At 41.1% G+C, this 17120-nt stretch overlaps 1 protein-coding gene across 1 annotated transcript; it reads right to left on the reverse strand.

Annotated features, from left to right (window-relative positions):
• Positions 1-1123: 1123 nt before the first annotated feature.
• Positions 1124-14440, reverse strand: LOC123965233 (SH3 and cysteine-rich domain-containing protein 2-like). Its single transcript, XM_046041811.1, has 10 exons — positions 14098-14440; positions 12437-12531; positions 10287-10371; positions 7928-8043; positions 7006-7075; positions 6712-6821; positions 6513-6601; positions 3558-3609; positions 2047-2184; positions 1124-1222 (listed from the first exon to the last, which is right to left on the reverse strand). Exons 1-10 carry the CDS (start codon positions 14405-14407, stop codon positions 1124-1126), a joined length of 1164 nt encoding a protein of 387 aa, XP_045897767.1. The 5' UTR covers positions 14408-14440.
• Positions 14441-17120: the final 2680 nt, after the last annotated feature.

Raw genomic sequence — 17120 nt, forward strand, 5'->3', positions numbered from 1 at the left:
ACAGTGGGACAAAAAATCTAGACCCTAGACAATCACTGCTGTTTCTTAGTCATCAACAACATATATTACACCAACATTTATTCCTGTATGGATATGGCATTAACCAAAAAGAAAAGGCAATACGTTCTGGTCTTGTAGATTTCTGAAAAGGGAAAGTTTGTTTCATAAAATTTGTTGAGTAGATCTTTCTATGGGGTCCACCATGATTGATTTATGCTCTCTTATCAAAAATTAAAATATGCTGACACACTTTTTGTATCATATTTTCACTGTCATTTTATACAGAAAAAGTAAGGGGAAAAAGTTTTTGAGGTTTCTGTGAACAGATCCTCAGACCCCCCAATCCTCCTTTGAAAATCTTCTTATTTCTGCACTCTGAAGTTGGCGAGTGCCAACCTAAGAGTGGATTTTGGGATTGTGTGTACTCCTTTCATCTGATTCTCCAGTCTGTCTGAATGGCAGTAGCTTTCTCTGGCTGGCAGTGGTTGTCCTTGGTGAGTGCCTCATGTTGTGTACCAGTCTACATGAAGCTGATATCAGTCCCCAGGCCAGAGACTCTGACACGAGCAGATAGGGATGAGACATACAGAGTGGGTAGATACAAGAAAAGGACACTGACAGAAGCATCATGTTCCTATGACAGGACTCAGCCTCCTCCCACATGTTGGTAGACGTCTTTTTGATAAGGAAAAAAAAGTGAACCGGCATCCAGCAAGCATATTTAAAGCATTTTTGCATTCTTGTGCACCCATTGTCTAACTAAGCATTGATTTTTGTATTCAAAAGATGAACCTACAGCAACACTAGACTGCTGAGAAACAGTTCCTTTCTAAGAGCAGGACCACTGCATAACTGTACACCCCATTTAAGACTCTACTAAAGACAGAAAGCCAAATCAAGTGGAAACCATGTGTTCATCAGAGGCTGTGGTTCCAGCTCTTTGCAGAAGTGTGCGTTTTTCATTCAGCTTATCTGTTTGGTTGTAGTCAGCCAGGACTGGTTGGTGAGGCTGCGGCTGTCTTTGTGGCGAGGGAAGGGTGGGGGAGGGGCGATGCTGATAGTTTGAGGATGGGTGCATCCCAGGGAAGTAGAAGTGTAAGGATGGTGATGAGAGCACAAAGGCTCAGATCTCCTCTATGGAGTCAGCTGGGACCAGCCCTCTCTTCTTCCCACTGCTCAGCTTGAGAAACATTTCGCCATCTTCTAGCTTCCCCACACAGATCTAAAAGGAGGGGACAGAAACTGAGTTGCTCTATTTTCTGCAAAGTAACAGATGCAGGAATATAGGACCAGATTTACCTGTGAAAAACGATTTATAAATTTAAGGAATGTGACACAGTTGGGGGAATTGCCAACAGGTATTTTGGCAGAAAATGATGTATCATAATCTTTCTCTTAACATGTGTATGTGAATGAACATGCCAACAGAACGAATGAAAACTCTGCCAGTTTCCTACAGTTATTCAATATAATTTATGCTTAACATAGGTCAATTTATCAGAATTAATTTTGAATATTAAAAAAAGCTCAAGATTATTTTTACAAAAACAATCCAGTAATACAAAATCTGGGCAAACATTTAAAAATGTACTCTACTATATGATGTAAAAATATTATTTTATAACATCCCCTTATTTTAACTCAGCATAATCAGCATTTTTGTTTTCATTTTGTAATAACAAGAACATGTTTATGTAAACTGTGGTGTCAATCCACAGCTTCTACCACAAATTTGGGTGTGTGACAACATTCAGTAAATCATGTATAAAATTTTTTTTAAATTAATATATTCTCATCAATCAATGTAAAGTCTTGCTGAAAGATTGTAAAAACTGGATAAGATGAGCATTATAGTGGTGACACAAGAGACACAGATCATTTCTGCCACACCCTGCCCAGGATGTACCCTGGGACTGACTCCAGCCCACTGTAACAAATGATTCAATGCCCCAACATTTCAGTGCAGTTCTTTAAGGAGGATAAGTATAAATCAGAGTAGGAAAAAAAAAAAGACAAAAATATAAAGTCAAGATCATTTTGGTGTACCTGGGATTCTCTCACGGCCATGTGCCCTCTCTCTCGGTTGCCAGGAAGGCCCTGGACGACCCGCCACACTCTCTCTCCTGGCCGGACCCTCTGCACAAAGTTGGCAGGGAAGAAGCCGACTCTGTCGCCACTCTTGCCCTGAAAAACACAGGAGAACAGTACAATCAGTCAACATTTGATAATGCATCTGGATGTCATGACGGCTATTATATACTGCAATATAATATCACCTTCAGGTGGTGGTGGAGCAGTGGATAACATGCCTTTGGTGTGAGAGACCTGGGTTTAATTACCCACTGTGTCACATCCACCAGTGTCCCTGAGCGAGACCCTTAACCCCTAGTTGCTCCAGAGACGTGTGACCTCTGACATATAGCAATTGTAAGTAGCTTTGGATAAAAGAATGAATAAATGTAAACACAGGTCATTTAGTCTCATGGATGTTTTGACTGACACAGAAGTCCAGCCTGGCTGAACTTTTATGAACTTATTGATATGTTTCAGCGTTGTAATCCTGTGTTAAGACAGTGTAAGGAAAGAGGCTTTTTTGTTGCCATACATTTCTCTATTCTGAATAGTAATGGTAAATTAAAAACAAAGTGAGACAGACAGCAAGAACCACTTTCTCACATTTCTGTCTTTGCAGTGACAGTCATTGTGGCTGCTGAGGCAAATGTAGAAACAACTTTAGAAGACAGAACACTCTAATTACACAAATTAGGGTAATACTTGATTTGAACTGCAAACAAGAAGGGGATTCACCTCAATATCAGATTTGTTTTCCATGCATTTAAAGAAAAATAGTAACAGCAGATTATGGCCCCTTGTGTGCTGGTGAAGACAGATGATGTTGATTGAACCTCGCCATGCAGTACCCTTTCACTGTTAATCACCCTCTGCCTCAGGTGTTGATGTGTTTATTGAAGTCATTCACAAGCTATACATTAGTAATGAACAGATGATTCACAAATTATGTATAATTTAAAGGTTCCTCTGAGCTGCAGTGTTGATTTTCGGTGTTTACTATAAAATTCACTTTAGGCTACATAAGTCCTAGTAAATACTGTTTATCTTCTATCCACTGATGAACGGAAGATAAACAGACACTGCACTTCAGTTAAGTCTGGGTGCATTTTCCTTTTTTCTGTTACTGAAACACACACACATGCAACAGCTGCACATTTATATCCATTGGGAGTGAGTGAAGCTCATTACAGACTCAATAAAGAGCTCTTTGAGGTTGCAACAGTAGTCAAGTTCATTATGATAAACCCTTGGTAATTTTCAGGAAGAGGAAATTATGTTCTATTTCTGTCTGTGGCTGTGTGCATGTTTATGATGGGCAAATATGTAGCAGGTGTTATGCATTAAAGGGTTTATTTAAAAACTTGAGTTAACACATGCACACACGCATAAATGCACGCACACAAATTTCTCTACACTGAAATTATGCACACAGGTACACATCAACAAACGCACACACACACATTTGCAAATGATTAATTACCCACCTTCCACCACTCTTCATTAGAGTCGTCAGTAACCTGTACCCGATCACCAGGACTAGAGGGGATAAGACAAGAGAGAAGATTTAAAAAAACAGGGAGGCATGAAAGGGGAGTTGATTGAGGTGGAGAGGAAAAGGGGACGGCGAGACGAGAGTGGGATACATGATCGGCAGATGAAGGGGGTGAGAGAGTGGGAGCGGCGAGCAAGAAGAGGGAAAAAGAGAGTTGAGTGCAAGCACAAAAGATAACATCAAACTCCCACAGAAAGCTGTTGCACCCATGGTTACAAAGATGTGGCGCTTTAAATGTGGAGGAGTCTTTGTGTCCCTCTGCAGAGGTGACAGAGCAGCTGACACCAAAGTCATAAGCTCTTCATGAAATACGACTGTAGTGCCTTCTGCAGTGGTGGTGGTGGTGGACGTGATCTGCAGCCAATCTGGCCTGCATGCTAATGATGTTACCAGTTTTTGATGAGACTTTTCTATGCACACACACACTCATACACAGTGTACCCACTGTCCTAGATACACAGGGAGAAACTGCTGTCCCAATTGCACTTCTGTACGTTGCCTCTCTTGGGTGTCTGCACTCACTGCTGCCCTATATGATCATCGCTCACAAACACATACACGCACGCATAAGTTTGCACACAGTTACATAAAGTTGCCAACTAGGGTGAGACCCATATATCTCAACTGATACTGGCCATTTATTAAATATGAAACAATTATTCTGCTCACTGAGGTTTCTCTCAGGAGCACAGCTGCTTAAGCCCTAGACAAACTCTTGATGCCTTTCTTTTAGGTCTCTGCATACAGTTTGAAGGTAAATGCTGAAGGGTGGGATTAGCCAAGTGTTATTGATGTCCATGGGAACAGCAGCTTTGCTCAGTGTCAAAAAAATACACATTTATAATGGATGGTGGAGCTTAACAACATGTTGCAATTTACTTATTTATAATGTCACTATCTTCACATTTTGACACATCAAATGTAGCATCAGTATTTTCTATTTATGTCTACCCACAGCTAGAAACAGATGGGACAGTGTGAGGGTTTTGGATTTTGTGTGTTTTATTTGAGGGAAAATGAAAACTGCTCGTCAACAGAGCAGAAAGTATTAAACCACTACTTTTGAGAGGCTAACACATTTAAAAGCCCCACATAGACCTTTTTCATGGCAGACATTTTAGCAGCAGGAAAAGCAGAGGTGAAACGATGGCTCAGTTCCATCGAGCGTCCCAGTAAGCCATGACAGTAAGCAGGCATGCACTATACCAGGACCCTGGAATTAGGTCACCTAAATGGAGTGCAGTCATTGATATTATCAATTAGCTTTTCCTGTTATGACACGCCAAAATGTCTGGTATGAAAAGGTCTTGTATTCTATACCCACACCACCACACAACCAGGTGTTTTCACTTATTTTGCCTGATTGGGCCTATCAGGACTGTGGTAGCGTATACTGTGAATTCATGTCAATCGAAATTCACTTTATCGCCCCCTGAAGTTGGAACAACAAATCAAAAAGTCTGAGAAAATGTTGGTACACGAGTTGCCGATGTTGTTGACATCATACACGTACACGCCAATAGGCTTCCTCACTCTCTTATTAGTGTTACCCCTGTTGGGGTAGGGCAACTTATACCTTTATCACTCACACAAGGGCTGTTTTCCTAAAACCACTCCCTCATTCACTCACTACTCCATATAAAATAAACACTCTCACTAATTTACTCTACAGTGAGCAATAAACTGTGATTCAAGACTCTTATAATTATCATTAGCTATAATATATAAAATCATTAGTCAGGTGGAGTGTTGCCTGACTGACATCTATAAAATGTGAAACATTGCAGTGTGGGATAGTTAGCAGAAAGCAGTGTACATCTTTATGGGCACTGCTTTTCATGACATTGCATTTTCAGGGCCCTATAGAGTGCCTACATTTCACACCACAAATTCTGACACTCAAATATAATGGCAGAGGGTAAATTTAGTGCACTGCAGAGCAAAGTCTGATTTCAGACATAGCAATGTAGTAATTAGTTAGTAGCATAGCTCCATTTAATCTGCCAGAAAACATGTGTGGGTGTGCAGAGCTTTTGAATTAACAACTTAAGTGCTGTAACATGTGGGACATACCAATTTACATGTTTTACTTTTTTCAAATAAATATCATTACCTTTAAGGATACTCCTTATCAGCACAAACCTTTGTCCGTTCTTGACTTCTGCCCAAAACCGTGACAGAAGCTCAGAGACACATAATGCTTTCACATAAAGTATAATGCTGTGCAGTCACACACACACACACACACACACAGTCACAGCACAGATGGCTGCTAACAGTCTCATGGATCTTCTACCTTTGTGAAAGCTGTCCATTAACCATCCACACACGCACGCACGCACGCACGCACGCACGCACGCACGCACGTATGCACGCACACATGCACACCTTTCCCTCATTTCACTACTGTTCTTCCTTTCCTTTCTTTCCTCGTCCTCCTTCATCTTATAGAGCTTTAACTTCTATATTTGCTTTCTCCCCCTGTTTCTCCCTTCCTCTCTCTCTGCCTATGATAATCTTCAGCTCTATGCAGTCTCCCCTTATGTCTGTCCGCCCTTTCATCTCTCAGTTGTTCGGTGTCTTCATCCTCTCCCCTGCTGGGAATACAGCTCATTCGCCAGCTCTACAAGAGGACAGTAATGGGCTCCAAGTTTATAATTAGCTGTCCTTAAGGGCGCCCCGGCACCGTCCTCTGCAGATGGTGGGGACATTTTCATCCTGCAGGAACGACAGGCGGGCCAAAATACAGGGAGGAACAAAACACACACACACACAAAGCAAATGCACTCACACACACAACAGCGAAAACACAATACCAGACAAGCCCACTTGCACACACATGGTTGTAAAAATGCCTTTTCTTGTTTCTCGTTTGGCTTTTACTCACTGTAGTTCCAGGTCATTCTGCTCCTGAGGCAGAAACTTGTAGAGCGCTACATAAGTATGGATGGAGTGAACTTCAATGCGCTTGGGCACCTGGACGCAGGGAGACACAGGGAGGGGAGGGAGTGAGACAGAAATACACACTCAAGGTAGAAAACAATAAGAAGTGACAGTCTGCACAGGGGGATTTAAAAGAGAGGTACCTTCACACTGCTGTCCTCAGCAGGAGTCTGAGCTTGGCTGATGCTCTCGTCTTCCTCCTTCTCGATCTCGGTGTCGGGGACAGGGTCATCTAGAGATGGTGAGAATTTTTTTTAGATGGTGCCAGACAAGTACGCAACCACACATACTGTATCCAATAAATCCAATCCAGTAAAACTCTCTCTCTCCCGCACACACACACACAGACAGACATGCACAGGTAAACACAACATATGCATAGCCATACATATACAGCACATATACAGCCTATCCACATACATGGAGACAGTGTTTACCCCCTGTTTCCTGAGTTATCTCTTCCTCCATGCTGCACTGTCTCTGCTGACACTCCTCAGCTCCCTCCCCCTTATCAAAGAGGAAAATAATAAAAAATATTAGCACCAGCATATGGGGGGTGGGGGCACTGGTTCAAAAACACATTTAATGAAAAAAACACAGAGACCAGTGTCATCCATTATGCTCCTCATAGATGATACCCTGGTGCTCAATTATAACACTTCACCATATGCCAAGTTGGATTTACTGTAAGTAGGAGACTAGCATGACCTCAAAAGAGAAGAAACTTTTCAAAAGCTTTAAAACGTTTGACATTATGGGATCAAGAGTTTCACATCACTCTATAATATTAAGCTAGCAGCCATTTAGCTTAGCTTAGCACAAAGACTGGAAAGCCAAAATACTTTTTTTCTTAGACTTTCTGTACAGATTAAACACACAAGATACAAAATGTTAATTAGTGAGCTTGAGAAGTGCTGGTAAGTGATTTTTGTTACTTTTTGACAGAGCCAGTCTAGCTGTTTCCAGTCTTTGTGCTAAGCTAAGCTAACCTTCTCTTGGCTGTAGCTTCATTTCACTATACAGACATAAGATCATTCATCCCATCTCACTCTCCACCAGAAAGTGTATACATGTATTCACTAAAATGTCAAACTACTCTTTCAAAGCTTAATACATTATATTTTTTATTGTTTTCAAGCCACCTCAAATATATATTTGCAGATCATTTGTAAAATGCTTACAAAATATGGCAGAACTGTGGACTAGGGAGCATGTCTTTATGGAGACTGCAGTGCAGTGATTTGTAGCTTCAGCAGTAAGTTTACCAATGGGCCAATATTGTAAAAACTTTCCATAGGTCTTTATCATGCAGTATCCAAAATGTCCTCTACCCCTGACCACAGGTTGATTATATCATACCAGGCTGCGTGTTGGCGACTCTGACAAACTGCCAAAACTGGAGCGGTTCATCTGTGCCAAGGACGTCCCGTAGCGCAAGGCAGCATACACGGGGTCAACACGCATCCGCGCAGCCTCTGAAACCACACATAAAATGCATGCATGCACACACTTTATTTACAAGCGCACGCAAAGACACAGCTCCACACACACAGTGGACTACACACTGAGATTACACTGCACATCATTATTACTGTGCCAATATGGAGGAACTAGAGGTTCTAAATATAACTGTAGTAACACAGTCAGTCCTGGACCAAAGTGACCCACTTTAAATCTGAGAGAAGACAGCAGCCAAAAGTTAAGGAGACATCAAGACATTCCAATAAATTGACATGCTTTGATTTATTTTTACATTTACTTATTGGCAAGAAATGTGTCTTAGTTTTAATAGCCGTAATATATCTGGAGTTGTAGTTGAGAAGAGAGGGAATAAGAGATGAGATTTGGAATATGGAAATCCTCAGAAAGCCCTCAGTGCTACATTTCACGTAGATGGCAGTGCTTGGTCCTAATCAGAGTATTTCTGAAGTTAGGAATTAGATTTTCTTCTCCAGCTCAACATGAGTCAAATGGAGGACAGAATGACTTTTCGGCAGAGCCAGATGTACTGTGTACTGTGTGCTGTGTGTGTGTGTGTGTGTGTGTGTATAGGTGCAGGATGACATCGTAATTATTTACAGTTTCATTCTGAAGTCAGTGCCTCCACAATCTTGTCAGATAGCATGTCTTTAGTGCAACAAGTATTTAGAGGTGATGAAGGTCATTTGTGCTTTAAATTGATTGCAGCAGTTTCAATGAAGGAGGTATTTCTGCAGAGAGCAATTGATTGCAGGGGAAAAGAGTAAAGAGTAGAAAGCCGTGCTATACAAATAATAATTTTTATAGAGTCTCTGACCTTCAGCTTTCTTTTTAGTGCAGAAAGGTGAATTCTGCAGTATATGCAATATAGCCTCATGTCTGTCTTCATAAATACCTTTATCAGCCATAGGCTTTTGTGACTGGAGCCTAAAAAGCTAACAAAATTTCCTGAAAAATCCTTAAGTCCTTCTTTAATGTTAACGTTAACCTAACACAACTGTGGTTCTTGTCTAAACGGAGAAACAAAACATTAAAAAACATAATTTCAGTTGGTAGGTAATCAGATTATAATTGCAACTGCAAGCATTAACTGTTATGCACTTAAATCTCACTTATTAAACTTTCACCCTCATAAATGAGATTTGATATGAGACAATAATCTGAGTTGCCAAAAGGCAGTTGACGGGAAATTACACGGTCTGCCAGTAAATCCATCATTGAAATTGCCATCTAATATTAATGTGCATAAACAAGAGCTGAATATTTTTGCCAAGCCTTTTGTTAGCAATAATTATGAGGACACTTTGCAATGTGTGATTGTGAATTTGGCAGGTTGCAGTCTCAGATGGCCCTGCTAGAGTCCCAGGCGTCATGGTGCGGCACTCGGGGTGATGACAGCGCTGTAGGTTAATTGCACCCTGATTCATTGATAGTACAAGAAAGTGACAGCATGAGGCGCTAATCCTGATTCAGGGAGGCATATCGTCTGCGAGATGAAGGACTGTATCACCTACACAGATGTTTATCTAAAGGTACGGCATTCAGAGACGATAATGAAAGGAAGAACAAATTCAGGTACCTTTAGGCGAGTGAGTCTAAAAACAATCTGTGCTTGAACTGTGTTTTAGCCTTCAGCAGGTTTACTTGACAAACAGACAATTAAGTGACAAGGAAATGTCATTTGTTTTTTCCATAATTGTATAGCACTAATGAAAAATTAAATTTTTATTGTTTTTTATATGAAAGATACAGTAGGTGGATGTGATGATACAGACAACTAGTTATGACTTAGACTAATCAGAAAATAGGCAGCATTTAGATGTTTATCAAGCTTTAAACATGCAAGCTGTAGTGCCAGAACATAAATGAATACACTGGATCAGTTGAAGGATATACAGTACAAATCATAAACAGAGATATAAAAACATAAACATTAGAACTTATAAATATTTATTCACATACTTTCAGGGTGCAGACCGTCCATCAGCCTCCAAGAGAATCTGAATTTGTTCTTCCTCTTTCTATTTTTCCACTTCATGCTGCTCGGTTGTCAGGTGAGATGGGGACAGTTCTGGTTTTATTATAGTACATGGCACGCACAAGCACACAAAAATCCAAAAATAAACCAGAAGGCTAGACAAGAGCAACACTACCAAACAAAAGCACATGGGACACATACATAACAATGCACACATGCACTCACTCATGAACACACACGCAGACATTCAGGTATGCTCACCTTGGCTTGGTTGCACCTCTTTGACGACAGACAATTGGTCATTGACGAGCATCGGTGAGCTGAAGTTTCGCTTGAACGCTCCAGACTAATGGAGAAGAGCAGAATGCAGTTTTTTTCCCAGTTTCCATCACCTCCTGTTTATTGGCTGAGCTGAGGTGAAACTGGCTCCGTGTAGTAATTTTAGGATATTAATGGAGTCATTTGAAAATTACTGAATCAGAAACACATCAAGACATACTGACAGACATGCAAGCGCGCACACAGTTTACACATGATGCAGTGAAAGCGCTCATGTCTGCTATGGAGTCACAGACTGAAGCAAAATGTTAGCTCTCTTTGCTGATAATTATGAGCAATGAATTCACTTAGCCTCTTACTTGTGTGCACATGGCTTACACACAGGCATGGACATGTGTTCTGCGTGTCTGCACGTTAGTAATTTCACACTGAATTAAGCACAGTAAGTGTTTCAGCTGAGACATCAGTTTGTTTTTGCCTTGACTTGCAAATGAACCACTCGCTTTGTCGAGTGAAGTGACACCTTTGTTCCTGTAAAGTTGCCCAGCGTCTGGTCTGACCTTATTTTACCTGTCGCTACCCTCATCATTCCCCTACCACTCTCTCTATGTCTTTGTGCTACACTATTGAGCAGCAGTGACCAATCGTGATCACAGTGCTCTTAAGATTTTCCAAGTGGCCCTCAGAAGGTCTCGCCTCTTGCTGCATGCTAATGTCCTCTGCCTTGCAAGAGGATAGGCAAAAAAGTGTTGTCTGAAATCACCCCCAATTTGCTGCCTTGTGCATTATATTCACCTTCTACCATTGTCCTTCCCCAAGTGTCCAAATTAAACATGTCCATGTCCATGTCCAAACATTCCCAGAGTGGAATGAACATTGCAATGTTCATACCATTTACATGCAAATTTTTTTTATTTGGTCCCTAGGTGTCTGAAATCTCAATTTTCTGCTTACTATTGGAGTTTTTAGCGATTAAGCGATTTTAGACAAAGCTAAAGATTACGCTGGGTTATAAATATGGATATTCTAGTTTTTTTGGACCCAAAGGGAAAGTGATGTTTCAGCCACATCAGCACTTCACACCTCTTAATACATGTCTACTGAAAACAACAATCTGCCCTTTAACAGATGCACCTGTGTTCTGTCAGCATTTTAACACTGCACATATGGTTGGTAAATAAAGACTGAGTTTGCCCTCAGAGTGTTCCAGTGTATGTGTGTCTGTGTGTTGACTCAATAGATGGTTTTGTATAGCATATATATGTATATATATATATATATATATATATATATATTGCATGAAGCAATAGTGATTTAACATATTTTTGCTTCTTCTGAAACTTCCAGTAAACACTGTACTTAAAACGGTTCCACAAAACAGCTAATTCTTTTAACATGCAGGTCAAATTTTGAGTGATACAGCAGTCCAGATTTATGTTTAAGTTACCATGGTTACAGTGTTTCTGCTCAGGTTATTCAAATCATGATTGCAGTCCGGTGATTGTTACTGGTGTTTTTATAATGTGGCTATTAAAACTGACAGTCTGAGGAACGAGAGGTTAGAGAGGGTTGAGGGGGAGAAACTTGTTTATTTTCTCTGTCTCAAAAACACTTGTTGTGGCACATTTTTATTAACTATTTAAAAAAGATTTGGCCGCCTCTTTAGTTGAGAAAAGTTGTCGTTAAATATATATATATATCCCTTATTTTAATTGCAATTTTTAGATGTAACACCTTAAATTTGTAAGGGGGTTATGTTCAATGAAGACCAGTGAAGACTCCAGGAAGTAGGAAGAGGCTAGCTGTTTCTCCCTGTTTCCAGTGTTTGTGCTAAACTGAGCTAACTGCCTGCTGGTTGTCGGACAGTTCTTGAAAGGATATTTCTTCTCTTTTTTAAGTAAAATTTAAGGCAACCACTAATTATTATATTTTTCAGATAGAAACTGTTCAACAGAAACTGGAAGTTTATTTTTTATTATTTCCAGATTGTTTGAAATTAACAGAGGAAGAACAGTTATAGACACCATGGCTGAATAGTCAGACTGGATCACCACATTCACATATTACAAATAAAAACTGAGCAAAAATTACCAAGGTTATACATCAGGAAAACATCAAAAGTGTATTCGCACCTTTCCATGACACAGCTGCTGCGATAGTTCAGAGGTGCACCACAGGTGAGCAGCCATCTTGCATGTTTTACACCTCAGAGCCTGTTTGGAGTTTCCTGCAGTGAGAGACAGAGATGAGAGAATGAGAGTAATGGACGCAGACATGGAGGCAGCCAAAAAAAAAAATACACAGCAGGCTGCAGATCTGCAACAGGCAGAAAGTGCCAACATACCAAAGTGGCCTCCAGATCATATGAGCAGGTTTCTCTCGGCTCAGGTAGAGTGTAATCAAGAGCTGTCACAGTTTTATCAAGCTGACTCTGTTCGCAGAGCCAACACTAACAGCTTCATAATCAACAGCTCCTCTTCCAAAATAACCTGGAGAGATTGATAATTGGCTGGAGATATTTCAATAATAATTGATTTGAGCCATCTCACTTTTTCATCTTTGTTTTCAAGAGCTTCGGCGATAAAAGCCTTTGAGTATTTAGATGTTTTCTCCTCACGTGTTAGGTAATGAGAAATCCTCTGTTGATTGTCAATTGTTTTTAACGATTAAGGGGTTACGTCTAGATTTCTGGATTTGATGTAGAAGGGGAACACACTGACAGATCAGTTATGAAGCAGATGGATGGCTTGATGAACAAAAGCCTTTCATTTGAAGAGGAAAAAATGGATTCCACTTCATCAGTTTCACAAGGAGACAGAGGCTGGACTGCAGAAGAGTATAGAACGAGGTGGTGCATTGCAGAAAGGAATAGTGTGACATTCTCTAAAATACGCATATTCACTTTCTGGCAGAGAGTTAGGCCTGGATGATATGACTGATACCATTCTTACATCTGTAACAAAAATCCACCTATCAGCACCCCTTAAACTCACTAACACATTATATCTCATTTGTTTAATCTAGGTTGTTTAATCTAAGTTACTGCTCAGAGCGAATAAATAGTTCAGCACATTAGCCTCATAAATCTGATGTTTTTATATGGATTAAAGACACAAGTTATAGTGCCAGTCAGTTAGTGAGCTACCAGTGAGAGGTGCTGGTGGTAGGTGGATTTTATTATGGTTGAACAGAGCCAGGCTAGCTGTTTCCCCTGTTTTCAGCCTTCACGCTAACCACCTGCTGGCTGTAGCATTATATTTAACTTTCAAATACGAGAGTCGGCAGTTTACTTTAAGGAGTTATAATCTCCTAAATCCTGCTTTGGTGCAACCCGTTCTCACATCCAAGTAATCACACCCAGGAGGCCGGTGTTCATTTCCCGTGTGAAATGAATAGTTAACAGAGATTCTTTTTAACTTAAGCCATGTAACCTAAAGTTCACAACATTAACCACGTGTTTCATATTGAAAGTCTAACCATATGTTCCATATTCGTTATTGCTAACATGACCGCAGAGCCCTGCGCATACAAAAACAAAGCTAAAAGTGGTACCCAGTGAGTTTAAATGTGATGATTGAGGGGTCTTGACCAAGCCTCCATATGTGGCGAGTTGGGCATTAGAACGTGTTGTGCAGTAATAATACATTGTTCCTACATAACAATGTTAAATGTCTTTAGCACAATAGGTGATTCTCTTCATAATATCTTCTATTCTATTCAGAAATCCTGTGAAAACTGCAACTTCAGGCTTGAAAAAGCACAGAGAGTCCAGGGAGTAGATTGAGCACCTTACCCACTATCATGTGTTTGCAGTGCTGGCAGTTGGTGGGCTTGCGAAACACATGGTCCTGGAAACAGTGGGTAATCTGAGGTCGGGGAGGCTTGGTGGGCAGTGATGGGGATAGGCTTAGAGAAGGGGAGTGGGAGGAAATGGAGGGGTTGGGGCTGAGAGATGGTGAAATGGATGGTGAGCGGTCGCCGACGAGAGGAGAGCCAGGCAGCAGTGGGGGAGAAGGAGGCGGTGGGTCCGTGATGAAATCCGGGGGCAGGCGAGCATCGCTGTAGGACCTTTGGAAGAAGTTCTCCACGCTTTTGCTGCGCATGATGGTCTTGAAGGATAGAGAGCGTTTTAGTCTCTGGAGCTGTACACACACATTGACAGAGACACAGAGAAAGAGGGTACACAAGAGAATAAACACAAGATAAGGGAAAATGCCGTGCCACATTTGGGTGCAATAATAAATGTCCAACACACACAACCTCAGGGCAGCACAGGCAATATTCCAGCACCCATAAACACAACACTCTGCTCTGATCTGTACACAATGGTGGAAAGAGGGTGACTCACAAGGAAACAACACTTTAATAGCAAAGCTTTCTGTGTGTTCCCCTCAGTGAGACCAATCACATCCTTTGCACAGTCACATTTAACAGGGCAGCTTGTGTATTTGGCCTGTGGTTAAACAAGATAAGCCTTTTCTCTTTGAGAACACCCATGGCCATACATTGAGGACTGCCGTGTGCAAATGGAATTTCCTTGCTAGTAGTGGAAGGGGGCAATTACAACGACCCGAAACAAGACAGTTTACACAGCCTTATCATTTCTCATCAGCCTATCTTCATGGCTCTTGATCGGATGGAGTCTGCTCATTGAACCGATTGATCCTGCCACAGGTTTGCATACAGGGCCGATGGATCCCTTCTCACAGGGCCAAACTCACATGCCTACAACATGCAACATATTTTTGCATGCCCATACCCTGTCTCATGTACACTGAAATAATGAGCCGTGCTTGTATCTAATAAGCTGTATTGATCAAACAATTGTGCATTTCAAAAGCTGAACGGACGACATGAACCTCACTTCAGTCTGTAAGCTCTGCTCTCTTCAGCCATCTAGCATTGATTGGCTAGATAAATGCGTGTGTACTGACATTTCCATCCGGCTCTGTGTACTAGCTTCCTGGGGGATAGGTGGCCATTTGTTACCCTGACATGCAGCGGCAGAGGGAGAGCAGTGCAAGGGCGTGGTCGTGTTGCAGGGGAAGAATGGATCAACACAGACAGACAAGCAGACAGATAATCAGTAGGCCACAGACACTCTGTGTGCACACGCTCTGTCTGTCAGCCTGTCTGCGCTCGCTCTGCTCAGCGCCAAACATAATCACTTTACAGGGACATGCTGTTTACAGCTCTCGTGTCTGGGAATAAGATATGAAAACAGTTTGTCTAGTTGAGCTTGTGTGTTCAACAGCAGTGGGAGATCAAACAGCTCTCAACAAAAAGGGACACTATTGGCTGATGATAGCTGCTCAGGCATCTCATCGGCTCCACCACTCACATTTCTGCCAGCCTTGGCAATAGACCACAATACATTGTTGGGAGCCAGGGAGAAAGAGGAGCATCTGTTATCAGAGAGTCGCTCCCTCTCTCTCTCCCTGTCATACTTATCAAATTAAAAAAATCATGGACACATGGCTATGAGTCTGATTAGATTTCTTTTCGATGATGGAAACATAAGAGCTAGTTTCCAATATAAGCAAAGAGATTTTTACAACTCTGCCAGGATTCATTAAGACGAAATCGGGATTCACGGTCGTGGGCGGGGTGTTATTTTAAGCCCAAATATATAGAATAGCTCACAATTTGCAAACAGAGAGCTGATTTTCTCTTTGAAGTGACGAGTGTTTGCACTAAAAGCAGGATGTCCCATCTGCATTTCCCGCCCTGTTTTTGAGTCAAAGTTGCACAGTGCTAGTTATACTGTGTGTTCTACTCAAAATACTTGAAAAGTATTTGTAACTACACAACTGCAACACGTTCCAACATGTCAATTAATGATACCATCTGGTATTTATTATAAATTCAAAGATACAAGAACACAAAGACCTGAATCTCACAAGTTCACAAGGCTGGGGGGGGGGGGGGGGGGGGGGGGGGGGGGGGGGGGGTATAGACACTATAGACACTATATAGCACATAAAATGCAATAATAGTTATAACATATAAGCAAACAACATAAAGTAAAATCAGGTATGTCATTATTATGAAACAATGTCAGAAGAATGTTAAAGTAATGAAAAAGATGGGTGGAGGATGTTTTCGCAGAACATCATATTTGATGAAGCTATGAGTCAGAACAATACTCTTCTCCTTTGGCGGAAAAAGTACCCCATAGGCCTATGGGATGAGCTGGACTACTGTCAGGTTGTGTTTTGAATTTTTGGAGATTTTGACATTTGAGAGACTGATTAACATTCCACACTGTGTTCATCAATTTCTGTCTTGTCTGATGTATTTTGGGAGGGGTGCATTATAAAATTAGTTTTTAGGCAACCTTTTACTCTGTTATCATTCATTCCTTGTCATTTGCCACACGCTCAAGCACCCAATGCAGAAAATAGCGACCATAGGTGCTGCCCTGCAGAGTTATAGAGCTACACCAGGGTCCATATAATTTGTTTATTAAAACAGGTGCAATAAAGTCAGAGGATTGGTACCTCCGCTGATTTCAAATGCAATCTTATTCTTACCTGGTTTTACCAGCCTCCTGGGGAGGGTTTCTATTGATTGCCCCTTTTAGAGCATGTATACTTCAGATGAAAGAGAATGAAGCAATAAGGTTGTGGTCACAGCCAATGCTTTTTTGTATTAACCAGACGAAGGTAAAAGACAGGGAGAGTTAAGTAGAGTGAGCTCTATGCCAATACTGCACAATTCACAGTGAGGAAAGACTTCTAAATGGATTAAAGTTTTACTTATATTTTTATCAGCATTGCATTATTTCACCTATAAGCCTGACATCAAAGTTTGCTC

The sequence above is a fragment of the Micropterus dolomieu genome, linkage group LG02 (genome assembly GCF_021292245.1).
Source record: "Micropterus dolomieu isolate WLL.071019.BEF.003 ecotype Adirondacks linkage group LG02, ASM2129224v1, whole genome shotgun sequence".
Classification (NCBI taxonomy): Eukaryota; Metazoa; Chordata; class Actinopteri; order Centrarchiformes; family Centrarchidae; genus Micropterus; species Micropterus dolomieu.

Excerpts from the sequence above, each read along its gene's own strand:
- LOC123965233 (XM_046041811.1), bottom strand. The coding sequence starts at position 14,407 with ATGCGCAGCAAAAGCGTGGAGAACTTCTTCCAAAGGTCCTACAGCGAT. Across the intron at positions 6,602-6,711 it reads CTGAGGACAGCAGTGTGAAG|GTGCCCAAGCGCATTGAAGT; the intron begins GTACCTCTCTTT and ends CCCTGCGTCCAG. Across the intron at positions 2,185-3,557 it reads CTAATGAAGAGTGGTGGAAG|GGCAAGAGTGGCGACAGAGT; the intron begins GTGGGTAATTAA and ends TGTGTTTTTCAG.